The 25,244-nt window shown below is 37.8% G+C and overlaps 1 protein-coding gene across 1 annotated transcript in view; it reads left to right on the top strand.

Annotated features, from left to right (window-relative positions):
• Nucleotides 1-24,118, top strand: part of dbn1 (drebrin 1) — a 178,015-nt gene extending 153,897 nt beyond the window's left edge. The window contains exons 12-15 of the mRNA XM_009295616.5: nt 7,123-7,230; nt 12,403-12,851; nt 16,070-16,175; nt 19,485-24,118. Of these exons, the coding sequence (XP_009293891.1) occupies nt 7,123-7,230; nt 12,403-12,851; nt 16,070-16,175; nt 19,485-19,537 (716 nt within the window). The 3' untranslated portion in view covers nt 19,538-24,118. The remainder of the gene's footprint in view (nt 1-7,122; nt 7,231-12,402; nt 12,852-16,069; nt 16,176-19,484) is intronic.
• Nucleotides 24,119-25,244: the final 1,126 nt, after the last annotated feature.

Here is a 25,244-nt window from a genome sequence, read left to right as displayed (position 1 = left end):
AAGTTGGAGAGCAGGCTGTCGCCCTCCACACTCAAGGTTACGTGGCTGCCATCTCCGCTCTCATAACGCGGTGGCTGGCAGCACCGTGGGAACGCATAACCTCATCATCCGGTTCCTCAGGGGCGTTAAGCGAATTAATTCACCCCGCCCCCTCTCATGCCCTCTTAGGATCTCGCCCTCGCTACACAAGCCGCGTCAGATCCCTTCGATCCTCGACTCAGTATATTTCTGTCCCTGAAGACAGCTCTGCTGGTCGCGTTGATATCGATTAGAGGGTCGGGGACCCGGAGGCATTTTTCGGTCAGTGACTCGTGCCTGTAATTGGGCTGGCTTCTCTCACGTTCTGAGACCCCGTCCACGATATGTGCCCAAGGTTCCTACCACTCCGTTTTAATACGAGGTAGTGAGCCTGCAAGCGCTGCCCTCGGAGGAGGCAGACCCAGCCCTTCTTTATTGTCCAGTTCGTGTTTTGCGTATTATCCGGACCGCACTCAGAGTTTAGATCATCTGAGCAGCTCTTCGTCTGTTATAGCGGTCGGCAGCAGGGAAGTGCCGTACCGAAATAAGTTCCCACTAGATTGTGGATGCCTTTCTTTCACTATCAGAGCCGAGATGAGCCGCGTCCCCCGAGAGCGCGTGCGCACTCCGCTCGGAGCTTCGCATCCTCTCGAGCGCGCGCACGCGGCCCCCTCTAACAGACATCTGTAGAGCTGCGGGCTGGGTGACACCCAACACATTTGCAAGGTTTTACAATCTGCGAGTGGAGCCGGTTTCCTCAAGGGTATTAGGTAACCCTTGGTGATTGAGGAAACAATTCGGTAGGGTGTTGAAACACGCTTGCTGCGCCATTTTCCCTAACACGGAGATACGTGCGCCTTTTTATCTGTCAGTAAAGTTCCCCGTCAGGTGAGCCCTGCAGATTCCTCCGTGGCCCCCAGCACTGACTCAGCGGAGGAGTCACTTGCTGGCCCACTACGTTGTAGGTCTGCCCGCTGGTCAGCCCGCGTTTTGGGTAAAGGTGCCTGCTATGCGTGGTCCCCACTAGGCGATCCCATATGCTTATTCAGCCACGGTTAAGTCCCCCCCCCCCTGGGCGGACCCGTGTCTTCCCTCCCCGCTAACCACTCTTTTGCTATGCGTACTCCCCCTTTTTAGGGCTAGTCCATATGTAAATTCTGCCATCTATCCCCCCTTGGGTAACGGATGGCCTCCGCAGCGTCCTCCCTATCGGGATTGCACGCTTCCCAACGTACTGTCGTATTTTTCTAGAATTATCTAGATGCTCACGACTTCCCAAAAAATATATATAAATCCGTAAAACTTCTGTTGAAGTAGGATAAATTAGGGCCAGGGACACGTTGGAGGACCGCGCCCCCCATGATGTGGGTGCGTCACGCTTGCTTGACTATCTCCTCATCGGGGGTGTTGGTAAGGTGCAGTCATTATGGCGCTTTCAATGGGCTCCCAATGCGTGGATTTTACAATCAAATCCACTTATAGTGCTGAAGTTCCCCCCGAAGGGGAACGTTCAAGGTTACTAAAGTAACCCTTCGTTCCCCGAGGAGGGGAACGGAAGCACTATACTCCGTCGCCATAATGACTGTCCCTTAGCTGTTGAAAGTCTCTTCAGCTTAAAAAGGATAGCGTCTGCTGGCGCCAGGTGAGCTTATATACTCAGTTGATTGCTTATGCCGCTCACCTGCGCAGGCTTGCGCTGCCAATTCATTCTTAATTGGCCCGTTCAATACTCTTTCAGACGAGTAGCTTCTGAACCGAACCTCCCTATGCGTGGATTTTACAATCAAATCCACTTATAGTGCTTCCGTTCCCCTCCTCGGGGAACGAAGGGTTACTTTAGTAACCTCGAACGATATACTACATGTTTTTGGTTGTGAGACGTAGGGCTCTATTTTGACAGTCCATGCGCAGAGTGCAAAACGCAGGGCGCAAACGCTTTCAGGGCATGTCAGAACGCATTTTTGCTAATTTAGGGACGGGAAAATCCGATTTGCGGCGTGGCGCATGGTCTAAGAGGGTTGAGTTTATTTTCTTAATGAGTTATAGGTGTGTTTTGAGAATAAACCAATTAGAGTCTCATCTCCCATTCCCTTTAAGAGCCAGCTGCGTCGCGCCATAAGCGCATTCGCTATTTACAGGACGTAAAGTAAGTCTAAGTGGAAAAACTGAGCATTTCACAAGCAAACAGTTAACAGTTAACAGGTTTTTTTAACAGAAAACTGTTAAACAGAGCATCTACTGCGTGAGAATGAGAGATAATGGATCTACTTTCACTTTCGCTCTTGGATAGGGAAACCTTTATGCACAGACATCAATTAGTCTATAAATAATTAATTGCGTTTGTTAAGCGCAAATATTTGTTTCAAAACTATTTCTAAATTCAGTTCTAATTTCCAACAAACGAATAAATGAACAATAATAACGAAGTGTGCTCAAAAACCTGAGTTATATCCTAAAAGACATGCTGTGTGAAGAAGACATAAAAGCAGTGATTTTTCATATTTATGTAGGCTAGAAAATAATGTTTTGTAATATTTTAATCCTTTATATTTATATACTATATCTATTCTTATTATATCCTATATATATCCTTAATATTAAATTTTTTTCATATGTAAAGATATTTGCCTATTGCTCTCTTGTGCGTATTAAGCAGTGTGTAAACAAGGCCATCTCTGCGCTGGAGTTTAGACCGGGTTTGTTTTGGTCTAATGAAAAATCTATTTTAGTTTCTTAAAATTGCAACGCGCCAGCAGTGCGCCTCAGAACGCTTTCCTTTTTAGACCAGAACGTCTATGGGCGCACATATGAGCGCTAATGCATTTGCTATTTAAACAGCGTAGCGCAACGCCTCAAAACGACTCCTGTACCAAGCTGAAACTAGCAAAAGACTATTGCGCCGCGCCTTGCGCCACATTGGCATTGGTATGATAGGGCCCATAGTTTGGACAAAGTTGTTGGCGATTCTCCCTTTTTTAAAGTTATGCAGTGTAAAACTTTTGTCGCCAATCCATCTTGCAGTGTAAACAAAGCAGCAACAAAACACTACTCCAGATAGTCATGCAGTGTGAAAATATCTGTGACGCGATTACTTTGAAAATCATGCAGTCTAAACTCAGCATAAGCCATACCAAATGCTAACTGATCACCCCTGAAGTAGCAAGTAGCAGCCCAAAAATACATTTCCTTGTTATTGGTGGGCATCAGTGTTGTGTGAGTTACTCCAAAAAAGAAATTAATTACTAATTATGTAATTAAAATTCTATTTAGATTACTTTTATTACTTTTTAATTTAAATAAAACTTACACTAATTGAAAAATTTTAATTATTCTGCAAAATAAAATTAATGTTTAAAGCAAGTACATTAAAAGTAACAGTAATTAAATTAAATCAAAATAAAATAAGCAATCCCTTACTTTACTTTTCCTGCAAAAAAGTAATTTGATTACAGTCACTGTTTACTAATTACACCCAACACTGGTCAGCATCTACCCATTCAATGTGAATTACCTTTTAAACATGATTAATCCATCTCCTGTTGCTATCCACAGGAAAGTCCACATTTAGTCTTTTTGAAACGACATAACTGAGTAAATAATGTAAATTTCATTCAATATGAAATGAAAATCGACTCACTCTGGAGCAGGCTCAGGGTGTCCTGATGATGACAGAAGCTCTTTTCAAGACATTCAGGTGCTAAAGCTGTTTGTCCATCTCCCCTTCCGTATGTCCCATCTCGAGTAACCTTTCTTTACTCGCTAACTAAACCACAGCCGTCTCAGTGTCACAATTCATTTCCTTCTCAGGACAACCAATTGATCCATATCGCCATCTTTTCAGTATATGTGTTCTCTACTTGTTGTCCATTGACTTTGCATTTTGCACAGGAAACATTCAGTATGTGTTATTTTGAGACTATGCTGTGGACATTTGGAGGACAAACTGATTCTTTTGGTTATGGAGACCTGCTTGAAACTCATCAATGTTACTCCCCTCATGTCCCCTTCCTCTCCTCTTATGCTCTTTCTGACGGATTACCGGCGGCCCGCCTGCGCTTCCTTCTGTCCTGTTGATCTGTGAGTGTTTGCCACGCTGCGCCGCATGTGACTGTGGTCTCCGGGCCCTTGGGCTTGCGTCCGCCGGACTTGTGTGACTGTGGTTTCGTGATTGACCGTTGTGAAGCCGACCTTGTGGTGTTTTTAAACAGCAACACGAGGACAAATGGCGCCCATGAGGACTAAATACCTTGTCTGTACTATAAGACCTAACATTTAGAGTTTATCTATAGAGTAACACAATGGATTACGCTTTCAGAAATGGGTGGATTTGAATCGTGTCACTTTGCCTGAGTCATTGTGGTTTCTTCATTGTGTCATGTGAGGTCTTCATGTATTGTATTACATGTATTTTTTGACTCTAAAATTTGCATCTCAGTGTTTTTTTGTTTTAGTTTGAGTTTATAATGTTTGTGTCATTTAAAGGAAAAACTTTATTCATGTAGCTTAGATGCTACTCTTTCAGATTGAGTTTTCAGAAAGTTTCATATTAACCTTGATGTCATCTGAAAATCCTGGCAGAATGTTTTAGATTTTTGTAAATCGAACATTGGATTTGTGACAGTTCACCTACATTCACACACACACACACACACACTTGTATATATGGTTTACGAGGACTCTCCATAGGCATAATACATGGCCTCATCCAACCCGTAACCCTAAACCAACTCTCACAGGAAACCTTTGACACTAGGGGTGTAACGGATCACGATTGATCCGTGATTCATACGGATCACAGCCCATGGTTCGGAACACAGGTGACCCTTGGATTTATACCTATTTTTTGTAGATTAATCCTAAATTTGTAACGATCCCCGAGAGAGCGCCTCTCACCTCATTTAAACCACATGTATGAAAGCATTTAGGCTTTCCTGTAAAATATAATGATGACGGAAGAAGTTGTGGTAGGTTATTCAGGAAGTGGTGGGTTTCTTTAAAGGTGTTGTTTAGCCTGCATTAATGCATTAAGTTGCACGATTACTCAATAAAAAGATCAGGATCTTAGCACCCGCGCAACATAAATTACAAATGATTTTGATCTGCATATGTTTATTAATCCTTTAAATCGCTGCATTCAAATCTGTGTTTGAAAAACACAAAAATCAAGAAAGAGATTCAGTCTTTAGTCTTTTAAGTTAAGTTACATAGTCAAATAACACAGAAGTACTGGGATAACAGTTTATAGTTTAGATAAAACCAATGATGTTTATGGTGAAGATTAAAATTACTGTTGTGTGCTCAAAAATTAAAGTTAAAGGCAGCAATACATTATTTAACCAAAAGGTCGCAACAACCAGCTACTGTATCAAAAATATGCCCTGAACAATTCGTCAAAAATGAAACGTTTTATGAGTGAATAACTGAATCATTTATTGAAAATGAGACTAAAAAAATAGCAACAGTAGTAGTAACAGTGAACTTATTTCACAGTACTGAATATTTTGCAATTTTATTTTTATTCAGCTGATTATTTCTTTCTTTTTTTTTATAAAATTACAGGTCTAAGTTCTGTTTGTTAAAACCAAAAGTTTCTTGCAGTGCCGTTTTTGTAATAAATCTCCTACCCTTTTTGGCTGATCAGTAAAATTGCCTGAGCCATGAGATTTGTGCTTTGTTACACTACTTTTCAATACGCAAAATTCGAATGTAAAAAAAAACCATTAAATATGATGTTTTGAATTATGAGGACACAAGGTGTGTCCTTGCAAACCACATTAATAGAGCACAACGAGTTCATGCCCATGTTGTTAGACAATTTTGTGTCCTCGTAAACCACATAAACCAACACAGACAAACACTGTCACAATTAAAGGTATACGTGATAAATCTTACACACATTTCACAAATACCTTAGTGCCAAGCCCAGTCTGATCTCACCAGAAAATTTAACTTTTTTACATTTTGTCGAATTCGTACAGTTCAGTCGTAAAAAAATGTCCGATTTTAAAAGGCACTCAACCATACCCCTAAACCCAACCATCATTGCGGGATGAGCAAATCGTACTAAATTATACAAATAAGATTGTACAAATTCATACAAATGAATCAAAAAGAATTACCACTGAATCAAAAAGTTATGAATTACTGTGAGACCGTGTTGGTCAAACCCTTGCACTCAAAAATTGTCACAAGATTTAAAACAGTGTTTTCAATAATTAAATCTTAATTTTCAATGATTTTTACAATGATTTTATTTCTGACAACTCAATTTGTTACCAGTCATAATGCAACATAATGATTAAGTAACTTTTCTCAGATGTTTCTCCCTACAGATGTGTCCCTAATTAAAATAAAAACAATTGCTGCAATACAGTAGTTATTAGATCAAAGTATTTAGTCTTGTAATTAATTAGAGGACAGTCTGACATGTGATTGTAGACTCTTCAACCTAAGCACAAGTTTCAACAGTTTACATTAGATCACACAGTATAATACAGTTTAAAAATGAAAATTTGCTTTACATTAAAAATCAGGAGAAACAACTGAGATGTTAGAGAAAACTCCAGTAGATTGACGTGTCATTACTTAGATATCCTCTTAAAGTTTAATAAACTCTGTCTGTACCATTACATTGTCATTTTTAAAATCTTGTATGACATTTACCACTTTACCCTCAATAAGTTATTTTTAACCTGCCAGCTTGTTTTAGCTTGTCATGAGATCAAGAAGTCGACCTTCAGTGTTTCTGTATGAATCGTTCCATAATGCCACAACATATTGGTGGATGCACATGATTATATATGCTTCAGTACTGTTTTGACTTTATTTTCTTGAATAAAACAGCAAACTACAAGCAATTAGTGAGCTGATTTTGTGTGGTGCGCACTGTGTTGTGTCTTCATGGTCACATTGGCATGTCTGTGTTTAAATGTCACTGGCGAGGACACTTGAACGAGACACTTTTTGACAGACAAAACACTGCTTGCTTTTGTTTTGGCATTGTTAGTGATCTCTTTAGACTGTTTGTAAATTCTGTCATCGTTGTTATGATTGATATTTTGGCTGGTTTGAGATCAGATGTTCACCTTGTGTTTGATGTCTCAGATGACTTTGATGAAGGCATCCTGGAGCGCAGCATGACCACTGGATGTACTCCAATCCCCAGAATCGCTATTCAGGAGGAAAAAGATGACTTCTTTCGAAAGGAGTTTGGTAAGGCTTTTGCTGATATTAGTTTGATTAGTGTATTAATATAACAGATCTGTGGCTGAGTGGTTGTGTTCCAACACAGTAAGCCATCAGGCAATAAGTGTTTGAATCAGAAGTGCGATTCAACCTGTGAAGTTTCACTTCAAAAGGTCGTTCATTATACTAGGGCTGTTGCAGATATCTCTTGTAGTGACTCTAGATGGTTCAATTGCGTGATAGGTAGCATTACTGCTAGCAACCCCCACATATAAAGATTGCACTCCATATACAGCTCTGTTGAGTTATTATGCATCACATATTTTAAGTAATATTAAGATGCATGTTATAAAACTTTTTCATTTATTGTTACTGCCTGAAAAGCCCAGCAGTTGAACAGAAATTGACATATTATTTGATTATAAACCTGAGAATATATTTTTAATTTACAATTTGTTTCAATATATTTTCTACTAATACATTAATAAATAAAGTAAATAAAAATAATAAGCCTTATTATATTTATAAGCATTTATTCCTGAAATTAGCCTACAGTATATGGCGGCATAGTGGCTCAATAGTAAGCACTATCACCTCACAGCAAGAAGGTTACTGCTTCGAGTCCCATCTGAGTCAGTTGCCATTTCTGTGTGAAGTTTGCTTGTTCAACCCGTGTTTGTGTGGATTTCCTCTGGGTGCTCTGGTTTCCCCTACAATCAAAAGACATGCGGTACAGGTGAATTGGATAAATCAAATTGTCCACAGTGAATGAGTGGGTGTGTATGGGTGTTTGCTAATACTGGGTTGCAGCTAGAAGGACATGCACTGTGTAAAACATATGCCAGAATAGTTGGTGGTTCATTTGGCTGTGGCGACCTCTGAAATAGAGACTAAGCTGAAGGAAAATTAAAGAATGAATTAGCCTATATCAGGGGTGTCCAAACTCGGCCTTGGAGGGCCGGTGTCCTGGAGAGTTTACCTCCAACCCTAATCAAACACACCTGAACCAGCAAATCAAGCTCTTACAAGATATACTAGAAACTTCCTGGCAGGTGTGTTGAAGCAAGTTGGAGACAAACTCAGCAGGACACCGGCCCTCCAGGACTAAGTTTGGACACCCCTGGCCTACATGTTTTTATTCATTCATTCATTTTCTTTTCGGCTTAATCCCTTTATTAATCTGGGGTCGCCACAGCATAATGAACTGCCCTTATATGTTTTGTTTGCTACATAAATTTACAATAACTTAGCCCAGTGTTTCCCAACCCTGTTCCTGAAGGCACACCAACAATACACATTTTTAACCTCTCCCTAATCAAACGCACCTGAATCAACTCATCAGAACATAGAAAGACGCTTCAAAACCTGATGTTAGATAAGGGAGACATCCAAAATATGAATTGTTGGGGGGCCTCCAGGAACAGGGTTGGGAAACACTGACCTATCCTACCTTTTAAAATAATTTTTGTATCAAAATAATTTTTATTTAACATTTAGTCATTTTAATTCAATTGCAATAACTTACACTGCTTTGCACTACCACGGAAAAGCAGTATTTTTAAAATGCCATAACATAAAATCCCACCAATGTGTCCTCCAGGAAATAGTAGGAAATACCATAACTAATGCAGGACTGTGGGATGTAAATGTAGTATTTCATCAGCTTAATATGTTTTTCAAATGAGAGGCTGTTATTGCTCTCCAGAAATCATCTTCTGCATGAAAACTGGCCCATGTGATGCGGCCTGGGGCTCATTTGTTTGTCCAGGTTGTGTTTGCCTTCACAGCTGACTGACTTTCTCAGCACTTGTGTGTCCAACCTGAACTGCAATTATTGTGCTTAGGAAAAACTTGGTTCACTGCTCACAATAAGAACTGGAAGAAAATACAAATAATGTGTTTTATGTCACCACAAACGCTCCCTTAAAATGAGAGATTATTTCTGCATCAAAGGCTTTGAACAACACCTTTTCAAGTGTTTAGACAGTGCTTTAGTGAATTAAAAAGCAAGAATAATGCCTTGAATGTACATTTAAAGAGTATTATGCTTTAAAACACATGCTCATTATTAAAATAATAATGACCCCTGAATTATTAGTCCCCCTGTTTACTTTTTCCCCAATTTCAGTTTAAAGTTAGAAGATTTTGTCAACACATTTCTAAACATAATAGTTCTAAAAACTCATTTTTAATAACTGATTTATTTTATCTTTGCCATGATGACAGTACATAATAATTTACTAGTTTTTTTTTAAGTAACATTTAAAGGCTTAACCAGGGTCATTATGCAGGATAGGCTAATTAGGCAAGTTATTGTATAACGATGGTTTGTTCTGTAGACTATCAAAAAAATATAGCTTAAAGGGGCTAATAATTTTGACCTTAAATTTATTTATTTATTTATTTATTTATTTATTTATTTATTTATTTATTTATTTATTTATTTATTTTTAATTAAAACCTGCTTTTATTCTAGCCGAAATAAACAAATAAGGTTTTCTCCAGAAGAAAAAATATTATCAGACATTCTGTGGAAATTTCCTTGCTCTGTTAAACATCATTTGGGAATAATTTAAAAAAGAAAACAAAATTCAAAGGAGGGATAATAATTCAACTGTATAATGTGTTAGAAAGCTCATTAAACTTTTTAATTACTGACTGCTGTGTTACAGAATCGTGAAATTACATAAACACATTATATTCTTATGATATGAAATACAGTAATAATTAAATAACAGTCTAAATTTAACAACAATAAACTAAAACAAAGTCTACTAATATAATATATTTGTGTGCGTTTGCAAAAGTTAGTGTTTAGTTTTTTTGCAAATGTACCTTAAATGTGAGTAAAATATATAGGATACAGTGAAAACCATCATACCCTGTGAATATCTATACCTTTACTCACATTACACCCTGCTTTCAAAAGGCCTTTTGGAAAAGGCTACAAAAACATTTAAAATGAAAGTTATTTGTGGAAAAGTTAAAAGTGTGATTTGATTTCAGGCTGTATGACAAATAAAGTAATTAATTCAAAATGAATATGGTGTATATACACTACCTGACAAAAGTCTTGTCATCAATCCCAGTTGTAAGCGAACAAATAATAACTTGACTTCTAGTTGTTCATTTGGAAAAGTGGAAAAAGGTTGATCTTTCTGATTAATCATCTGTTGAACTGCATCCCAATCATCACAAATACTGCAAAAGACCTATTGGAACCTACATGGACCCAAGAATCTAACAGAAATCAGTCGAGTTTTGTGATCAAAGTTTCTGAACGCGAAGAAGGTCAAGGTGATAGAATTGTCCAAGATAGGCCAGCCCAGTCACCAGACTTAAACATTTTTGAGCATGTCTAAGATAAGATGAAGGAGGAGGCTTCGAAGATGAATCCAAAAATCTTGATGAACTCTGGGAGTCCTGCAAGAACGCTTTCTTTGCCATTTTAGATGACTTCATTAATAAGTGATTTGAGTCATTACAGAGATGTATGGATGCAGTATTCTAAGCTCATTGGAGTCATACACAATATTAATAAATTATTTTTTTCCACTGCACCATGACTTTATATTCTATACTGTACATTATTTCTGTTGCCCTAATAAAAAAATCAAGGCAAGATCATATTTTATTTTTGTAAAATAAGCGTAATCTAGAGGCCTTTGCCTTTCATACAGTATAAGCCACTTCTGATATCGAATAATCAACTAGAAGTCAAGTTATTATTTGCTGTTCCTAAAACTTGGATAGGTGACAATACTTTTGTCAGGTAGTGTATAGTGGTATTATCATAACTTTTTTTTACAATTCAAGAGTTCACACTTAGCTGATGATTAATTATAAAGCTTGTTTGGCATGCTGTCCCGGGAGAGAGCCCTGAGCTCATGAGATCCTCGAGCCCAGGGCTCCCTCCCGTTGCAAAGCGGGAGGGGAGTTTGAGCTCAGGTAGATCTCGAGAACTCCCCTGCTGTAACAAGTGAATGCTCTTGAAACTAATTACTAACTAGAAGCGTGTCTATGTTGACAATTTGGATTGTTCAATTGACTTAATTGCATGTTTTTAGGCGGTGGGAGGAAATCGGGGAACCCGGGGGAAACCCACGTGAGCACGGGGAGAAGTGCAAACTCCGCACAGAAATGTCTGCTAGTTTTGGTAAAGCCAGGAACCAGAGACATTCTTGCTGTGAGGCGACAGTGCTAGGCACTGGGCCACCGTGTCACCCGTCTAAGAAGGAGGAGTAGGGGAGGAAGGGGGGACTCTTCAAAACGAAGATAGCAATGGAATAAACCCCAGGGGATTTATAGTAGTTTAGGAGTCATCTGATTGGATCATAGTGAATTGGATAATGCGGGTCAGCTGCTAGCAATCATAAGCACGTTATCCTCTCGAAATTTGTTTATACATAAACTTCACTTAAATTACAATCACAATTTCTTAAAAGTAATCCTTGCGCTCCGGGGGTGTAATGCAGCCTACCCTGCTAAAAATCCAGCTTAAACCAGCCTAGGCTGGTTGGCTGGTTTTAGCTGGTCGACCAGGCTGGTTTTAGAGGGGTTTTGGCCACTTCCAGGCTGGTTTCCAGCCATTTCCAGCCTGGTCTTAGCTGGTCAGGCTGGAAAATGACGAGCTAAATCCAACTAAAACCAGCTTGACCAGCCTGGTTTAAGCTGGACATAGCTGGTTTTGGCTGGGCTCCCAGCCTGCAAGGCTGGTCAAGCTGGTTTTAGCTGGTCATCTCCCAGCCAAACCAGCTAAGACCAGGCTGGAAATGGCTGGAAACCAGCCTGGAAGTGGCCAAAACCCCTCTAAAACCAGCCTGGTTGACCAGCTAAAACCAGCCAACCAGCCTAGGCTGGTTTAAGCTGAATTTTTCAGCAGCCTAATCATATTAAGCAGTATAATTTTAAAGTACCTACAAATGAGACGTAACTTTGGTCACTATAAAGAGTGTCCTAGCCATATTCTCTCTTCAGTCCTGAATTGGCTCTATCCCTCTCTCCTCTCCACCTGAGTGTACTGGCACATTGACCTGTGCCTGCTGTTGCATCATCCAGATGAATGCTGCTGTACACTGGCAGTGAATGAGGAGATTTCTCTTGAGAGGATTGTAAAAGCTCTTTAAGCAGTATGTAGTAAAGTGCTGCTCTTAGACAGAATTGATATAGTTTCTTACATTTCCCTCATTCCTCCTCAAGGCTTTGACTCTCCCAAGCAAACTCCAGTGCAGGAATCCGGCTTCACCAAGGCCTCTCCAAGCATTTCCCCTCAGCCCAGCAGCGTCGCTCCGTTACCCAGCACAGACGAGAGCCTGCTAGACCTGTGGGACAGCGGCCCAGCCCCGGCGATAGCCCTCTCCCAGGCCTCCACCCACATTATGGACCTGATGGAGGATACCCCGGAGCCTCATCCTGCCGGCTCCTCTCCTGCGCAGCCACTCCTGAGCTTCGATGAGGTGCCCGACGCCCCCTACTGCCCAGGGACAGAAGACGACCCCTCCAGCCTTGTGGACGTGGCTGGACCCCACCAGATGACCCTCAGCTACCAGCAAGCCCTCCAGCATGCATCCGGCTCCGACAGCCAGGACATGGATGACGGACAGCTGCTGCTGACCAATGGAGACACGCTGCTGAAAGAAGGCACTCAGGTCAGTGCATTTCACTGTTAAAGGGTTGGTTCACCCAAAAATGAAAATTAGCCCATGATTTGGTATCCTACACTGGTAAAAAAAATAAGCGAAAATTTTCAATTTTTCATTATGAGACCTTGACCTTTCTTCTAACACCTGTCAAAGTTCCAAAAAGTGTCTTTTAATAACATTTATATTAGTTTAACCCTCTATTGCACATATTTTAATGGAACATGACAAAAATGATTCCATGTGATTTTTTTTGGTTCTTTTGGGAACATTTTATTGTTAAAAGTTGTTTTTGGTTTGACCCCCTCACCCCAACCCCATATATACCCCCCCCCCCCAAAACCTCCCCCAACCCTGCGGGACCCAACCAGATTTCTTGCAGCGCGGAAATAAATTTCCGAATAAAGCATGGGAGCAGTCGGTAACTGGTATATTTTGAACAGGAGCAGGCGGTCTAACAATAACGCTCCCAACTCCTGAACGAGCGAGCACGCGTATGTATGTGTGTGAATGAGAGAGCATGAAGCTGCGTTTAGCTTGTTTGTTGCTGTCTGTGTGTGTGAAAGAGAGAAAGAGCTTGGTGCAGTGTGTGTGTGTGAATGAGAGAGAGCATGATGCTATCTGTATCCGCGGGGGATAGAAAACGGGTCGGGTCGGGCAGCCGGACAACAATTGCTGAACATAATTGGTAGCGGTTGGGTTCGGAATAAAACCTGTTGGGAGCGGTTGGAGCAAAAATGAGTCCCGTGCAGATCTCTACCTTAAGGCAACGTAATGCAACTATGGTACAAAATCACAGAGAATATTCTTCACATATTATATATGAAATATCATGAGTCAGTGATCAGAGAGCAATAATAATTTACAAATCTTATTCAAATTGTAAAGGAATCATTAAGGAAATAGGGAAGAACACAAAAAACATATACAGTACAGTGCTCAGCATAACTGAATACACCCTATTTTGCAAATGAACATTTTTATCCATTTATTAGTGAATATAGGTAATATATTTTGGTGCATTTGAACAAAACAGATGTATTAAATGTAATGTAATGTGTATTTGTATAGCGCATTTATTGTGTATGGCCATACACCCAAAGCGCTTCACAATCATGGGGGGGGGGGGGGGGGGGGATTTCTCCACACCACCACCAGAGTGCAACATCCACTTGATGATGTGATGGCAGCCACAGGACAACGGCACCAGTGCGCTCACCACACACCAGCTATTGGTGGATTGGAGAGACAGTGATATGGCCAGTTTGGTGGAAGGGGATGATTGGGAGGCCAGGATTGTAAGGGCTGATAGAAGGACTTTGGCCAGGACACTGATTAAACTGTAATACTTATTAAAATGATATTTTATTAACCAAACATCTTCAGAAATTGAAGATAATACATTTAAATCAATGCAAAATTATGGGAAGAAAATAAAAACTACAATATTTCAACTAAAGTTTATATATATATATATATATATATATATATATATATATATATATATATATATATATATATATATTTTTTTTTTTTTTTTTTTTTTTTTTTTTTCTGTTGAATTTTGCTCTTTGATATTTTTTGTTCAATATTTTTCTCTAACATATCAATTTATGTGTACTAAGTTTGGACCATTATCATACATTATTTTGTAGATTAGCCCTACAGTAGATCTAATATTAATTTAAATGAGAGATTTGTGAGGGGTGTACCTATATATGCTGAGCACTGTATATAGTGGTTTGTTACTGGTCTATATATCTGACCCCTATTTTGTGTGCCGCCTGCTGTGTAAACTGATCACTTATAAATGGTAGTCAGGGCTACTTTTTGAACTTCTGAAGATATCTTTTACACTTCTACTCGAATCTTGTTCTCCTCACTGTCACTGCAGTCTATCTCACTGTCCTCAGATGGGATTTGCCTAACTCTGGGATCCTTCCATAAAACAAGCTCACATCCATTTTTCTGTCAAATTAAATGAAAAATAATGCAATATGTAATAATGATAATATGTGAAAATGGCCACAAGTAATGTCAGTGAACACATCGTGAAAAGTACCACTTATCGCGCAATGTGGCTCTGAGGCAATGAAAAGAAAAATTTAATTTCTGAACATGTAAAATAAAAAAAACTTCATAAAACCTGGCTTCTCTACATCTTCACAAATGCACATATTTTTGTACAGTTTATGCTATTTTAAATGAGGTTAATTAAGAAAATAATTTTAACTTCTTCTCATACCATGTCACCATGAGTCAGAAAATGAAGTTCCACCTTTAAACGGTGCTAGATAGTCTGTCCTAAACCTTATTGGATGTTTTATTGATACTTTTTCTAATATTTTAATTGGTTGCAATTATTCTAAGAAATCTGTGCTTAGCACGAGCCTTAAGAAAACTTTCTGTTGCCTGAGGGCAACACTGTGCTGTAGAGCCGAGTTTCTCAAAGTGGGGGTCGCGGGACAGTGACAACGAGTGCTTGGTGATTTCCAAAACTCAAATAAGTTTTATTAAACTATTTGAATAACCATACTTTATTTATAACCCACAGAAAATAGTTAATCATTGCGTTAAAGAAACAACAGCATATAATAAAAAGCTATCAGTCTTAAATGATTAAGTTAAAATGTAATTAATTAATAAATGACCATAAAAAACATTATATGGTTAATAGACTTGCATTTTTGTGTTGTTAATATGCTCATGTTTATATATGCCTATAGTTGTGTCTGCAACATTTATATATTTACAGTATAACCACCTTGAAAATGGGGGTCACAAGTCACTGGCATTGTTATTTTGGGGGTCGAGGGCTGAAAAGTTTGGGAACCCCTGCTTTAGAGGGTTAAAGTGATACATTGTCCAGGTTGGCATTGTATATTTAACTCCAAAAACCTTGGAATTAACCACCAGTACATTTTCTTTTATTTTACAGACACATTTCTCAATTATATTATTACAAACTATTAAAATGTCAACAAAAGTCACTTTGATAAACCGTATAGTCGAATTTTCAACATCAAAAGTTGACAGAGCAGAGATCAAGGTCCCATAATGCTATTCACAGCCATATAATAAACAGAAAGCACTTGTGAATGTTAGACTGTTTTGAAGCATCAAAGTACCACTAGATGGCAGTATGTACAATGCAATTGCAGATGCACAAATACTACTCTTGCATGGAGCTTCACACATAATCATTGTATACGTTTGTGTCCATGTAGGCGAGTGAAGGCTACTTCAGCCAATCACAGGAGGAGGATTTTGTCCAGTCAGATGACTGCACTGCAAAAGTTAACCCTACACCAGTTTTTTACAACAAACCGCCAGGTGAGATCCCAGCAGGTTAAAGCATAAGAAATGGTTTCAGAAACACAATATTTGCTCTTGTTTTGATGTTTCATTTTAAACATTAAGTTAAATTTAAGCAAATAAAAAATTTCGGTCCCACTTTATATTAAGTGGCCTTAACTAATATGTACTTACAAAGGAACTAATAGTTTGTTACAATGTACTTGTTGAGTAAATACATGTATTTACTGTGTACTTATGCTTGATTAAATACCTGTATTTAATTACATCTGTAATTAACTTCTGTAATTACATTTGTAAATACACTGCTGACCATTCCCTACACCTTAACCCACCCTTAAACCTACCCATACCACCAAACCTGTCCCTAACCCAACCCCTATACCAACTCACGAGCACCACAAGTGTTCTCAAATACATTATAAACACAGTAAGTACATTGTATTTATTTTTTGATGTAAGTACATAGTAGTTAAGGACAATTAATATAAAGTGGGACCAAAATTTCTATGTATAATTTAATTTATATTGCATTCCATTAAAAATTAAAGGTAAATTAAAAGGATTCTTTAGTGCACTGTAAAACCCAACAGTCAACTTTATCAAATGAAATGAACTCAAAATTTACTGAAAGTTAAGTCTACTCATTTGAAGAGTTTTGAACTCTGTGTTGACGGTATGAGTTAATTGAATACCTCATTACTTCAACTTAAATGGAGTAAGTTCACAGTACTCACATAGATTAGTTTTTTAACTAAAATGGTTTGTTGCAATCGGTTTCCTCAAATGGTTTGAGTTGCCTTACATTATTGGTTTTTACAGTACTCAGTTGGTTTGAGTTCTCTTTATTTATTGGGTTTTACTGTGCTCAGATTGCTTCGTTTACTCAAATAGTTTGTTCACAGTACTCAGTTTTTATTTAAAAAATAGTTTTTGTTATATTTTCATATTTTTAGTTAATTTTATTTAAAGTTTGGATTTAAAATTTAAATTGAATTTAAATTGGGAATTTAAATAGAACCAAATAAAGGGCTATTTTTAGGACATTTTAGTTAAATTCGATTAAGGGTGAATTATAATTCGAATTATATTCGAATAAAGTTGAATTAAAGACCTTCTTTAGTCTCATTGAGCTACTATTGCAATATTTATTTTAAAACTTGAGTTTTTGTTCAATTTTTTGTTATTTTGGGTAATTGTATTTAAAGTTTGAATTTTAAATTTAGATTTAATTGATATCGAACCAAATAAAGGGCTATTTTAGGATATTTTAGACGAATTCAATTGGAAATTAAATGTGAATTAATGGACATCTTTAGTGTCATTGAGCCAATATTGCAGTTTTCATTTTTAAAATTAAGTTGAATAATATTTTCTCTTTCGTTAATTGTATTCAAAATTTTAATTTGATCTAAATTAACCAAAAAGGGGCTATTTTAGTATAATTTAAATAAATTCCATTGAAAATTAAAGGCAAATTAATGGGTCATTGAGCCAATATTGCAGTTTTCGTTAATTTTACTTAACATTTTAACTTATTTGTTTTAATTGTATTCCTAATTGTTTGTTTATATTTAATTTTGTATTATTTTATAGTGCTCTACTTGAATTTAAATGACATCAAAATGACAAACATTGCCTTATCAAGTGTCTGCAATAAAAGCAATGCTTAAGTATTTAGGGTTTTTTAAATTAGGCTTTTTGTTTTAGTTAACTTTTATGATGAGAACATTTTGTGAAGGCATCATTTTATATGTGTATGAAGCTATTCAAAGTGTTCCAGCTACACTATCTTTTAAGTTTAACATTGACATGTAGTGCAGTAGATGTCCTTTTTTACCAACAGAATGCATGTATTGTTTAGATTAGCTACACTGTATGGGAGTCATTCTGCTATAAACACCCTATTTGTCATTTCTGTTGTGATGTGTCGAACTGATTTACCTCTAGAATGTGTGCTGTGGGAACAGACACAAGTTTATCTCTGGAGTATTTAAAGCGAAGTAAAATGTAAAAAAGAAAAATCTAAACAAAAAGTTGTATAGTTGACTTGGCTATTTAGTGTAATAAGATCAAGCACAAAAATTGTTAACTGGAAATGAATAACACTAACATGGAAAACTAAATGAAACAAAAAGTCAAATTAAAATATATTGGAAATTGAAATAACATAGCAAAACGTATACATACATATATATATATACTATAATATAATATACATTTAATCAACAAAGCCCCAATTTTGTTATTAATAGTTTAAAGGATTTATTTATTTATTTATTTTTAGCTCTTATTGTGTTTTATGCATTTCATTCTTCTTTGGAACACAATTGGCCAGTCCAATCACCAGACATGAACATTATTAAGTGTGTCTGGGGTAAGATGAATGAGGAGGCATCGAAGATGAATCCAAAAAATCTTGATGAACTCTGGGAGTCCTGCAAGAACGCTTTCTTTGCCATTCCAGATGACTTTATTAATAAGTAATTTGAGTCATTGCAGAGATGTATGAATGCAGTCATCCAAGCTCATGGGAGTCATGGGGACCTTTGCCTTTCATATAAGCCATTTCTGATACCAAATGATAAACTAGAAGTCAAGTTATTGTTTTGTTCCTAAAACTTGGAAAGGCTTTACCAGAGATGGGTTGCGGCTGGAAGGGCATTCGCTGCGTAAATACTTGCTGGATAAGTTGGCGGTTCATTCCGCTGTGGCCACCCCTGATAAATAAAGGGACTAAGCCAACAAGAAAATGAATGAATAAATTAACTTGGAAAGGTGACAAGACTTTTTGTCATTTCTCAAGACTAACAGTTACTTAAAATAGAAAGAAAGAAAGAAAGAAAGAAAGAAAGAAAGAAAGAAAGAAAGAAATAAAGAAAGAAAGAAAGAAAGAAAGAAAGAAAGAAAGAAAGAAAGAAAGAAATAAAGAAAGAAAGAAAGAAAGAAAGAAAGTTTAATTCCTTTATAATTCGGCCATGAGATGACAATTTTGGAGCTTGACCAAAAGTAAAATCATAAATATCTTTTTGGTACTTCAAAAAAAGTATTTTATTTAAACTAGCTGACAACTGTTAATTTTTTTTTTCAAAGTTGATGTGCTAAAATAACTAAAACAGAAACAGAAATGGTATAGACATGTAAGAAAATAATAACACAAATCCAAAAAAACAAAACTTTAACAAAAAACAAAAAGACTGTTTTTACTTGTAGGTGTATGTGCTCATTTAAAAAACACAAAAGTAAAACAGAAAATACTTTCTTCACGTTACATCACCTTAGAAAAAAATTATAATATATGATTTTTGTCTTATTGTCTTCCTGCAGAAATCGACATTACGTGCTGGGATACAGACCCTGTGATGGAAGATGATGATTAGGAGAAACAGAAGCGACGAAAACTGATCTCACAACAGTTACAGAAGTCTTGCATCAAAATGTTTTAGAGAAAAAACAAACAAACAACAACTACGTTAGCCACAGAAGAAAAGGACTGGGTTTATTGTTAAAGATGCCAGTGGGTATGAGCGCTCTCGGTTCCTGTATGTGTGTGTGTGAATGTGTTGATTATTTATTTCTATCTTTCTTTCTTTTTCTTTTTCTTTTTTTTTTTTGCTATGCAGAGTATAGCACAGTGCGTCTCTAGCGCTCACCTGTGTCGTATCGATCCCTGTGCCTAACAGGTGTGTGTTGTAGCAGATTAGACCGTACTGTTTTGAGTTTCTTCTTAATCAACACTGAGCTTCAATCCTCCACAATCTTAGTAGTTTAGTTGAACCAACATGAGTGTTTTCGCCCACAGGGGCTTTTGCTTTAGTGACTCAATCGGTCGAAGCAAAGGCATGTCAGAACTCGATCTTAGCTTCAGTTGAGTCGCTTGTATTTAGCAAACTGAAAACGACGGGGGTTTATTTGTGATTGCGAAACAATTTTGTGTTGTGCCAATTATTTGGAGTCGGTGTAACGGCCTTTTAGGACTTTAGCGCCAGGTGGCATATGTATATTTTGACTACATATGAGTCTGTGTGTATAAACAATGGCTGAAACTGACGTTTCTTTTGGAGCAGCTGCAATAGAGCTTTGATTTGTTGGGAAACTTAGGCAATAACAGTCGTAGTGGGCTCTATTGGGATTTGTTTTAGTTATATGTTTGGTAGTGTGTGTGTGTGTGCGTGTGTGTGCATGCACTGTATGTGTATACATCTAGTTTAAAGAAAAACGGGAAAATAGTGTCCCTTATTTTCAGAAAGGAATCATAGAATCATACTCTATGTAAGTACACAAGCATTAATGCATTTCTGCTAGCAGCATGCAGCTAACTTAAAGAGTTGGTTCACAAATAAATGCACATTTGGTCGTCATTTACTCACCTCCATGACTTATCCTGTAGGACAGTGAATACTTTAATACTAATTGAAAAAGGGCTAACCAGAACTTTAAAGTCGCCACGAAATGGAATTTAAGATTGTCCTTTTCTTTTGCTATCGTGATGTACATCCATTTGACATGGACTTGAAATTAAAAAAAATGTAGGGCAGCACTTAATTTTGTTCTTTGGGAACTGATTGGATTGTTGAAAGACGGGTGTTGCTAACAAAATGAAGGAAGACTGGCGAATGGACAGATTCAAAGGAGAAGCGAGCCCCGCCCTAAACGGTTTCGAGAGGGAGGGAAGGTTTTGGAGTTTGATTAAACTTTATGAGGGTAAATAAATTTTTACAAAACAACAAAGTGCACGGATACATTGCTTAAAACAAGCACTAATGTATACTTATAAAAATACGAAGAGTATATTTAGATTTTATGATAACTTTAAAACCGCCAGTATACTTCAAGCTACTTCAAGTTAGTTTGAACATTTGTTTCAAAATGCAAAGCACTAGCTTTGGAAAAAACGACTATTGGCTCATGGTGATACAACAGGTAGGTGTGGCCCTGTTGCCCCACCTTCTTTAACATGGAAATCTTCTCTGGGTCATTTCATCTGTTCAGTCGAAATCAAAGCAACATTAGCTATGTTTCCACCAACCTGTTGACATGCGCACTATTATTTTACTTTTAATTCTATAAGAAAAATTGTGCAGAATCTACAATCGAAACAAATTTAACTGAAGAAACTCTGGCATGCACTTCAAGAAGTCGTGATTTTGTTTTAACAGATCATGTGATTATATGCGTGCATTTACGGACAAACCAGGAGACTGAGCGCATTGTAGAACATCAGAAATGTTTTCTTTCTAAAATCCCTCAGCCAAAGTCTGTCATCACAGTGGTTCAGTATTATGACCTCCCAGAACTGTTTAGAGCGTCTCAAGCCTCCAAGGCTGCGTTTAGGCTTTATTTACACTGCATGGTTCAAGTGACTCAATTCCGTTTATTTTTTCCCCATGTGGCACAGAATGAATATGCCTCATGTACATGTTAACAGGAAAAGGTCACATGGATTCTGATTTACTCAAATCAGATTCAGGCCTTGTTCATATGTGAAAATGTATGCGAAATAAATAGGATGTGTGCCCTTGTGTCTGCACTGTAAGCAAGTAGATCGAATTTTCATCTGTCAATTCGAGTCACGCGTCATTAAAAACCGTAGCGAATGACGTCAAGTCTGACGCTTTCATTTCAGAACAGACTTCAGCAGAGTTGCAAATCTTAAATCTCATACACAAGGACTAAAAAAGCTCTTATATTGCTATGTAGTACAAGGATTTAAGCATGTTAACAAGAGAGCACAATGTTCACAATGTAAGTAATATAAACGGATATAAAACTATTCCATACATCACATGCATAAATCAAGCCAGGGACATTACATTAAGATGCCTACTGGAAAAGGGCTAGATTTAAAAAAGATGGCCAAATAAGACCGTTTCTGTCATAAACTATAGTAAAACAACGTGTCAAGAAGAATTTTAAAAATCAAAACCCTAGAAACAGATTAAATACAGGAACGGAGAAAAGGGCGCTCTTTTATTATCATCTGCTCATTGCACTTTTGCAGTGTGCTGTGTAATTGCAGACAATTGGATACTAATCACTTTTAAAAGATGATGTAAACGGCTACAGTCACAAAAACGAAATTGACCATCAAAATTTGCAAAGTTGGCGCCAGTGGTGTAGTGGTCAGTGCGTCAACACACTCCGGTGCTCGTGGCCCTATGCCAATCATTCCCCTATCTCTGCTCCCCATGCTTTCCTGTCAATTCTCTAATGTCCTATCAAATAAAGAAGAACACCCTCTAAAAAATAAATGTAAAAAATCTGCAGAGTAAATGCAGCCCAAAAGCCGTTTATTGCATTGTCATTAAGTATATTGGGGCCATTTGTTACTAGCATGTTTAGCCGAAGATCAGTCAACCACATTTTGGAAAATCATGTGAAGCGTGAGTAAATGGCCCGGTTGATATTTTTAAGTGAGCCCTGAATAATTACAGTCGAATTGCTATTATTCAAGTAGCAAAGCTATAAACATGCTGGCAGTTTAACTAATGCTGCTGTCACACTAGAGTTTAAGCATGCGAAATTCTGCTGTACGGCTTTGCGAAACGGTGCGGGATTAAACAAGATGATTAGACACTAAACAAGCAAGCAATTGGTCCATATTTTAAATTTCTGCACAGAGACGTCATGTTTTGATCTTCGATTGGTAACGTGATGCGATTTCGCAGGTCAGACTTCACAAAGCTTGAACTTTCCAATGCAGCGAACTGCGAAATTTGCATTTCCGGTCTGTCGCATTCAAGATATGGGGCTCAAATTCTACAGCTTCACTCGCATACCAAACTGTCTCTCCATATCGACAGTAGTCTGTGGTCGTTTTTGTCCTAGCGAAGTCAGTTATGCTAACGCTAGCTATAGCGCCCCTGGTGGCGGCGAAGTGTTACAAATTGCATTTTTTAACACATTTTAGCAAGCTACTAAAGAGAAGCTTTTGGATTGATGTACTTGCATAAAGTATAGTTTTGACCACAATTTATCGTCAACCTTTTAAATTAGTCACACATTACAAGCCAAGGTAACCCTTATTATTTAAATAAAAACAAAAAAAACATTGATATAATCCTTTTATTGTTTTGTTGTAGGTTAAAATTACATAACCCAGGTCTTTCTTCAAAGTGATGTGAATCTAGCACATTTGTAAGATGTTTTTATGAACCTAAAATAAAAATGAAATTGGGATTTGTATCCGACTTTTACACAAAGACAACTGCAGGGAAACACAGCCTTGCTGAAGGGCAGAATGGTGAGAGCGTATCTCACTGACTCAACCTGTAATCTTTTGTTGTACCAGCCCACACCATCAACAGCTAAGTTATCACCACCACCCACTGCCCCACTCCTTGATTGACCACCGTCTTCCTTAGTTTTAGTCATGTTGAAAAGCAGCATCGTCACATATTGCTTTTACAAATCTCTTTTGAGTGAAAAAGCGAGCAATAAGACTAAACCAATAGTATTTTTGTTTCTGTAAATAGCTCTTATGTCAAATGTACTGCATTTACTAACATGTATTGATTCTAAGCTCCGGGATTGGCATTCGTTTAGATTGAGATTCTTTGGGGAGAGAGAAAACAAGGTTGCTCGGTATGAAAGCTAACCGGAAGTAACCCGCATCTTTAACAGTAACGTAGATCCTTTTGGAATGACCTCCATGTATTCCTGTTCACCTCCTTAGTAGTAATTATTATTCTCTTTCTCCCTCAAACTACTATAGGAGACTACTACTACTACCACTACTATTATTACTATTACTACTGTTCTACTACAGTAATTTCTTCTTTGCCCCTGAAGCAAGGCTTAGCAACTCCTGAAAGTTCTCTCTGTTTTTTTTTAATAATTTTTTTTCTATCTCTTCCTTTTTTTCCGTCCGCTCCTCACATGCTGTTTTTGAAACAAGCACAAGATCTTTTGTGACATGCTATGTGCTTATGTATGTTAATAAAAGACTTTAAAATCCGTCAGACATCGTGTGGTTTTCTATCTGCGACAAAAAGGAGGCATAAAAATGTTGAAACACAATCATAACGTCAGACTTTGAGCATCGGTTTGATTCATCAGATATCAGTCATTGTCTTGTGTGAAGTATTAGAAAACTTACCAAATACGGAAACAAAAGGCTTTTTCTACTATGTTATATTATTTTAAGTCCAAATATCTAAAAAGTGGGTTACATGGTGACTCAGTGGTTAGTACTGTTGCCTTACAGCAAGAAGGTCACTGGTTCGAGTCCCGGCTAGGTCAGTTGACATTTTCTGTGTGGAGTCCGGGTGCTCCGGTTTCCCCCACAGTCCAAAGACATGCGCTATAGGAGAATTAAATAAACTAAAATGTCTGTAGTATTATGTGTGTGAATTAGATAGTGTGAATGTTTCCCAGTACTGTGTTGCAGCTGGAATGGCATCAGCTGTGTAAAACATGCTGGATATGTTAGCGATTCATTTCGCTGTGGCGACCCCTGATGGATAAAGGGACTAAGCCGAAGGAAAATGAATGAATATCTAAAATGTCTTAAATCAAGATACATTTTCCAGACCAGTGATGCCCAAACTAGGGTCTGTGGGACAAAGTTGGCCCATGGTAACCTTTGATTTGGCCCACCATCCCATCTAAGAAGAGAGGATGTTATTCACTCATTTTCTTGTCAGCTTAGTCCCTTTATTAATCCGGGGTCGCCACAGCGGAATGAACCGCCAACTTATCCAGCAAGTTTTTTATGCAGCGGATGCCCTTCCAGCCACAACCCATCTCTGGTAAACATCCACACACTAAGGACAATTTAGCCTACCCAATTCACCTGTACCACATGTCTTTGGACTGTGGGGGAAACCGGAGCACCCGGAGAAAACCCACACGAAGGCAGGGAGAACATGCAAACTCCACACAGAAATGGCAACTGAGCCGAGGTTCGAACCAGCGACCCAGCAACCTTCTTGCTGTGAGGCGACAGCACTACCTACTGCGCCACTGCCCCGCCCATGAGGATGGTATTGTCAATTCAAATTTGATGTAATATTTTGTTTGTTTTATTGTTAAAAGCTGAAATGTTTTAATTAAATGACATAAATAGATTTTTTAAATGTTTTAATA

This window comes from Danio rerio, chromosome 21 (genome assembly GCF_049306965.1).
Source record: "Danio rerio strain Tuebingen ecotype United States chromosome 21, GRCz12tu, whole genome shotgun sequence".
Lineage (NCBI taxonomy): Eukaryota > Metazoa > Chordata > Actinopteri > Cypriniformes > Danionidae > Danio > Danio rerio.
Note: the sequence above shows the minus strand (reverse complement) of the source record. Positions and strands in the feature narration are given on the sequence as shown.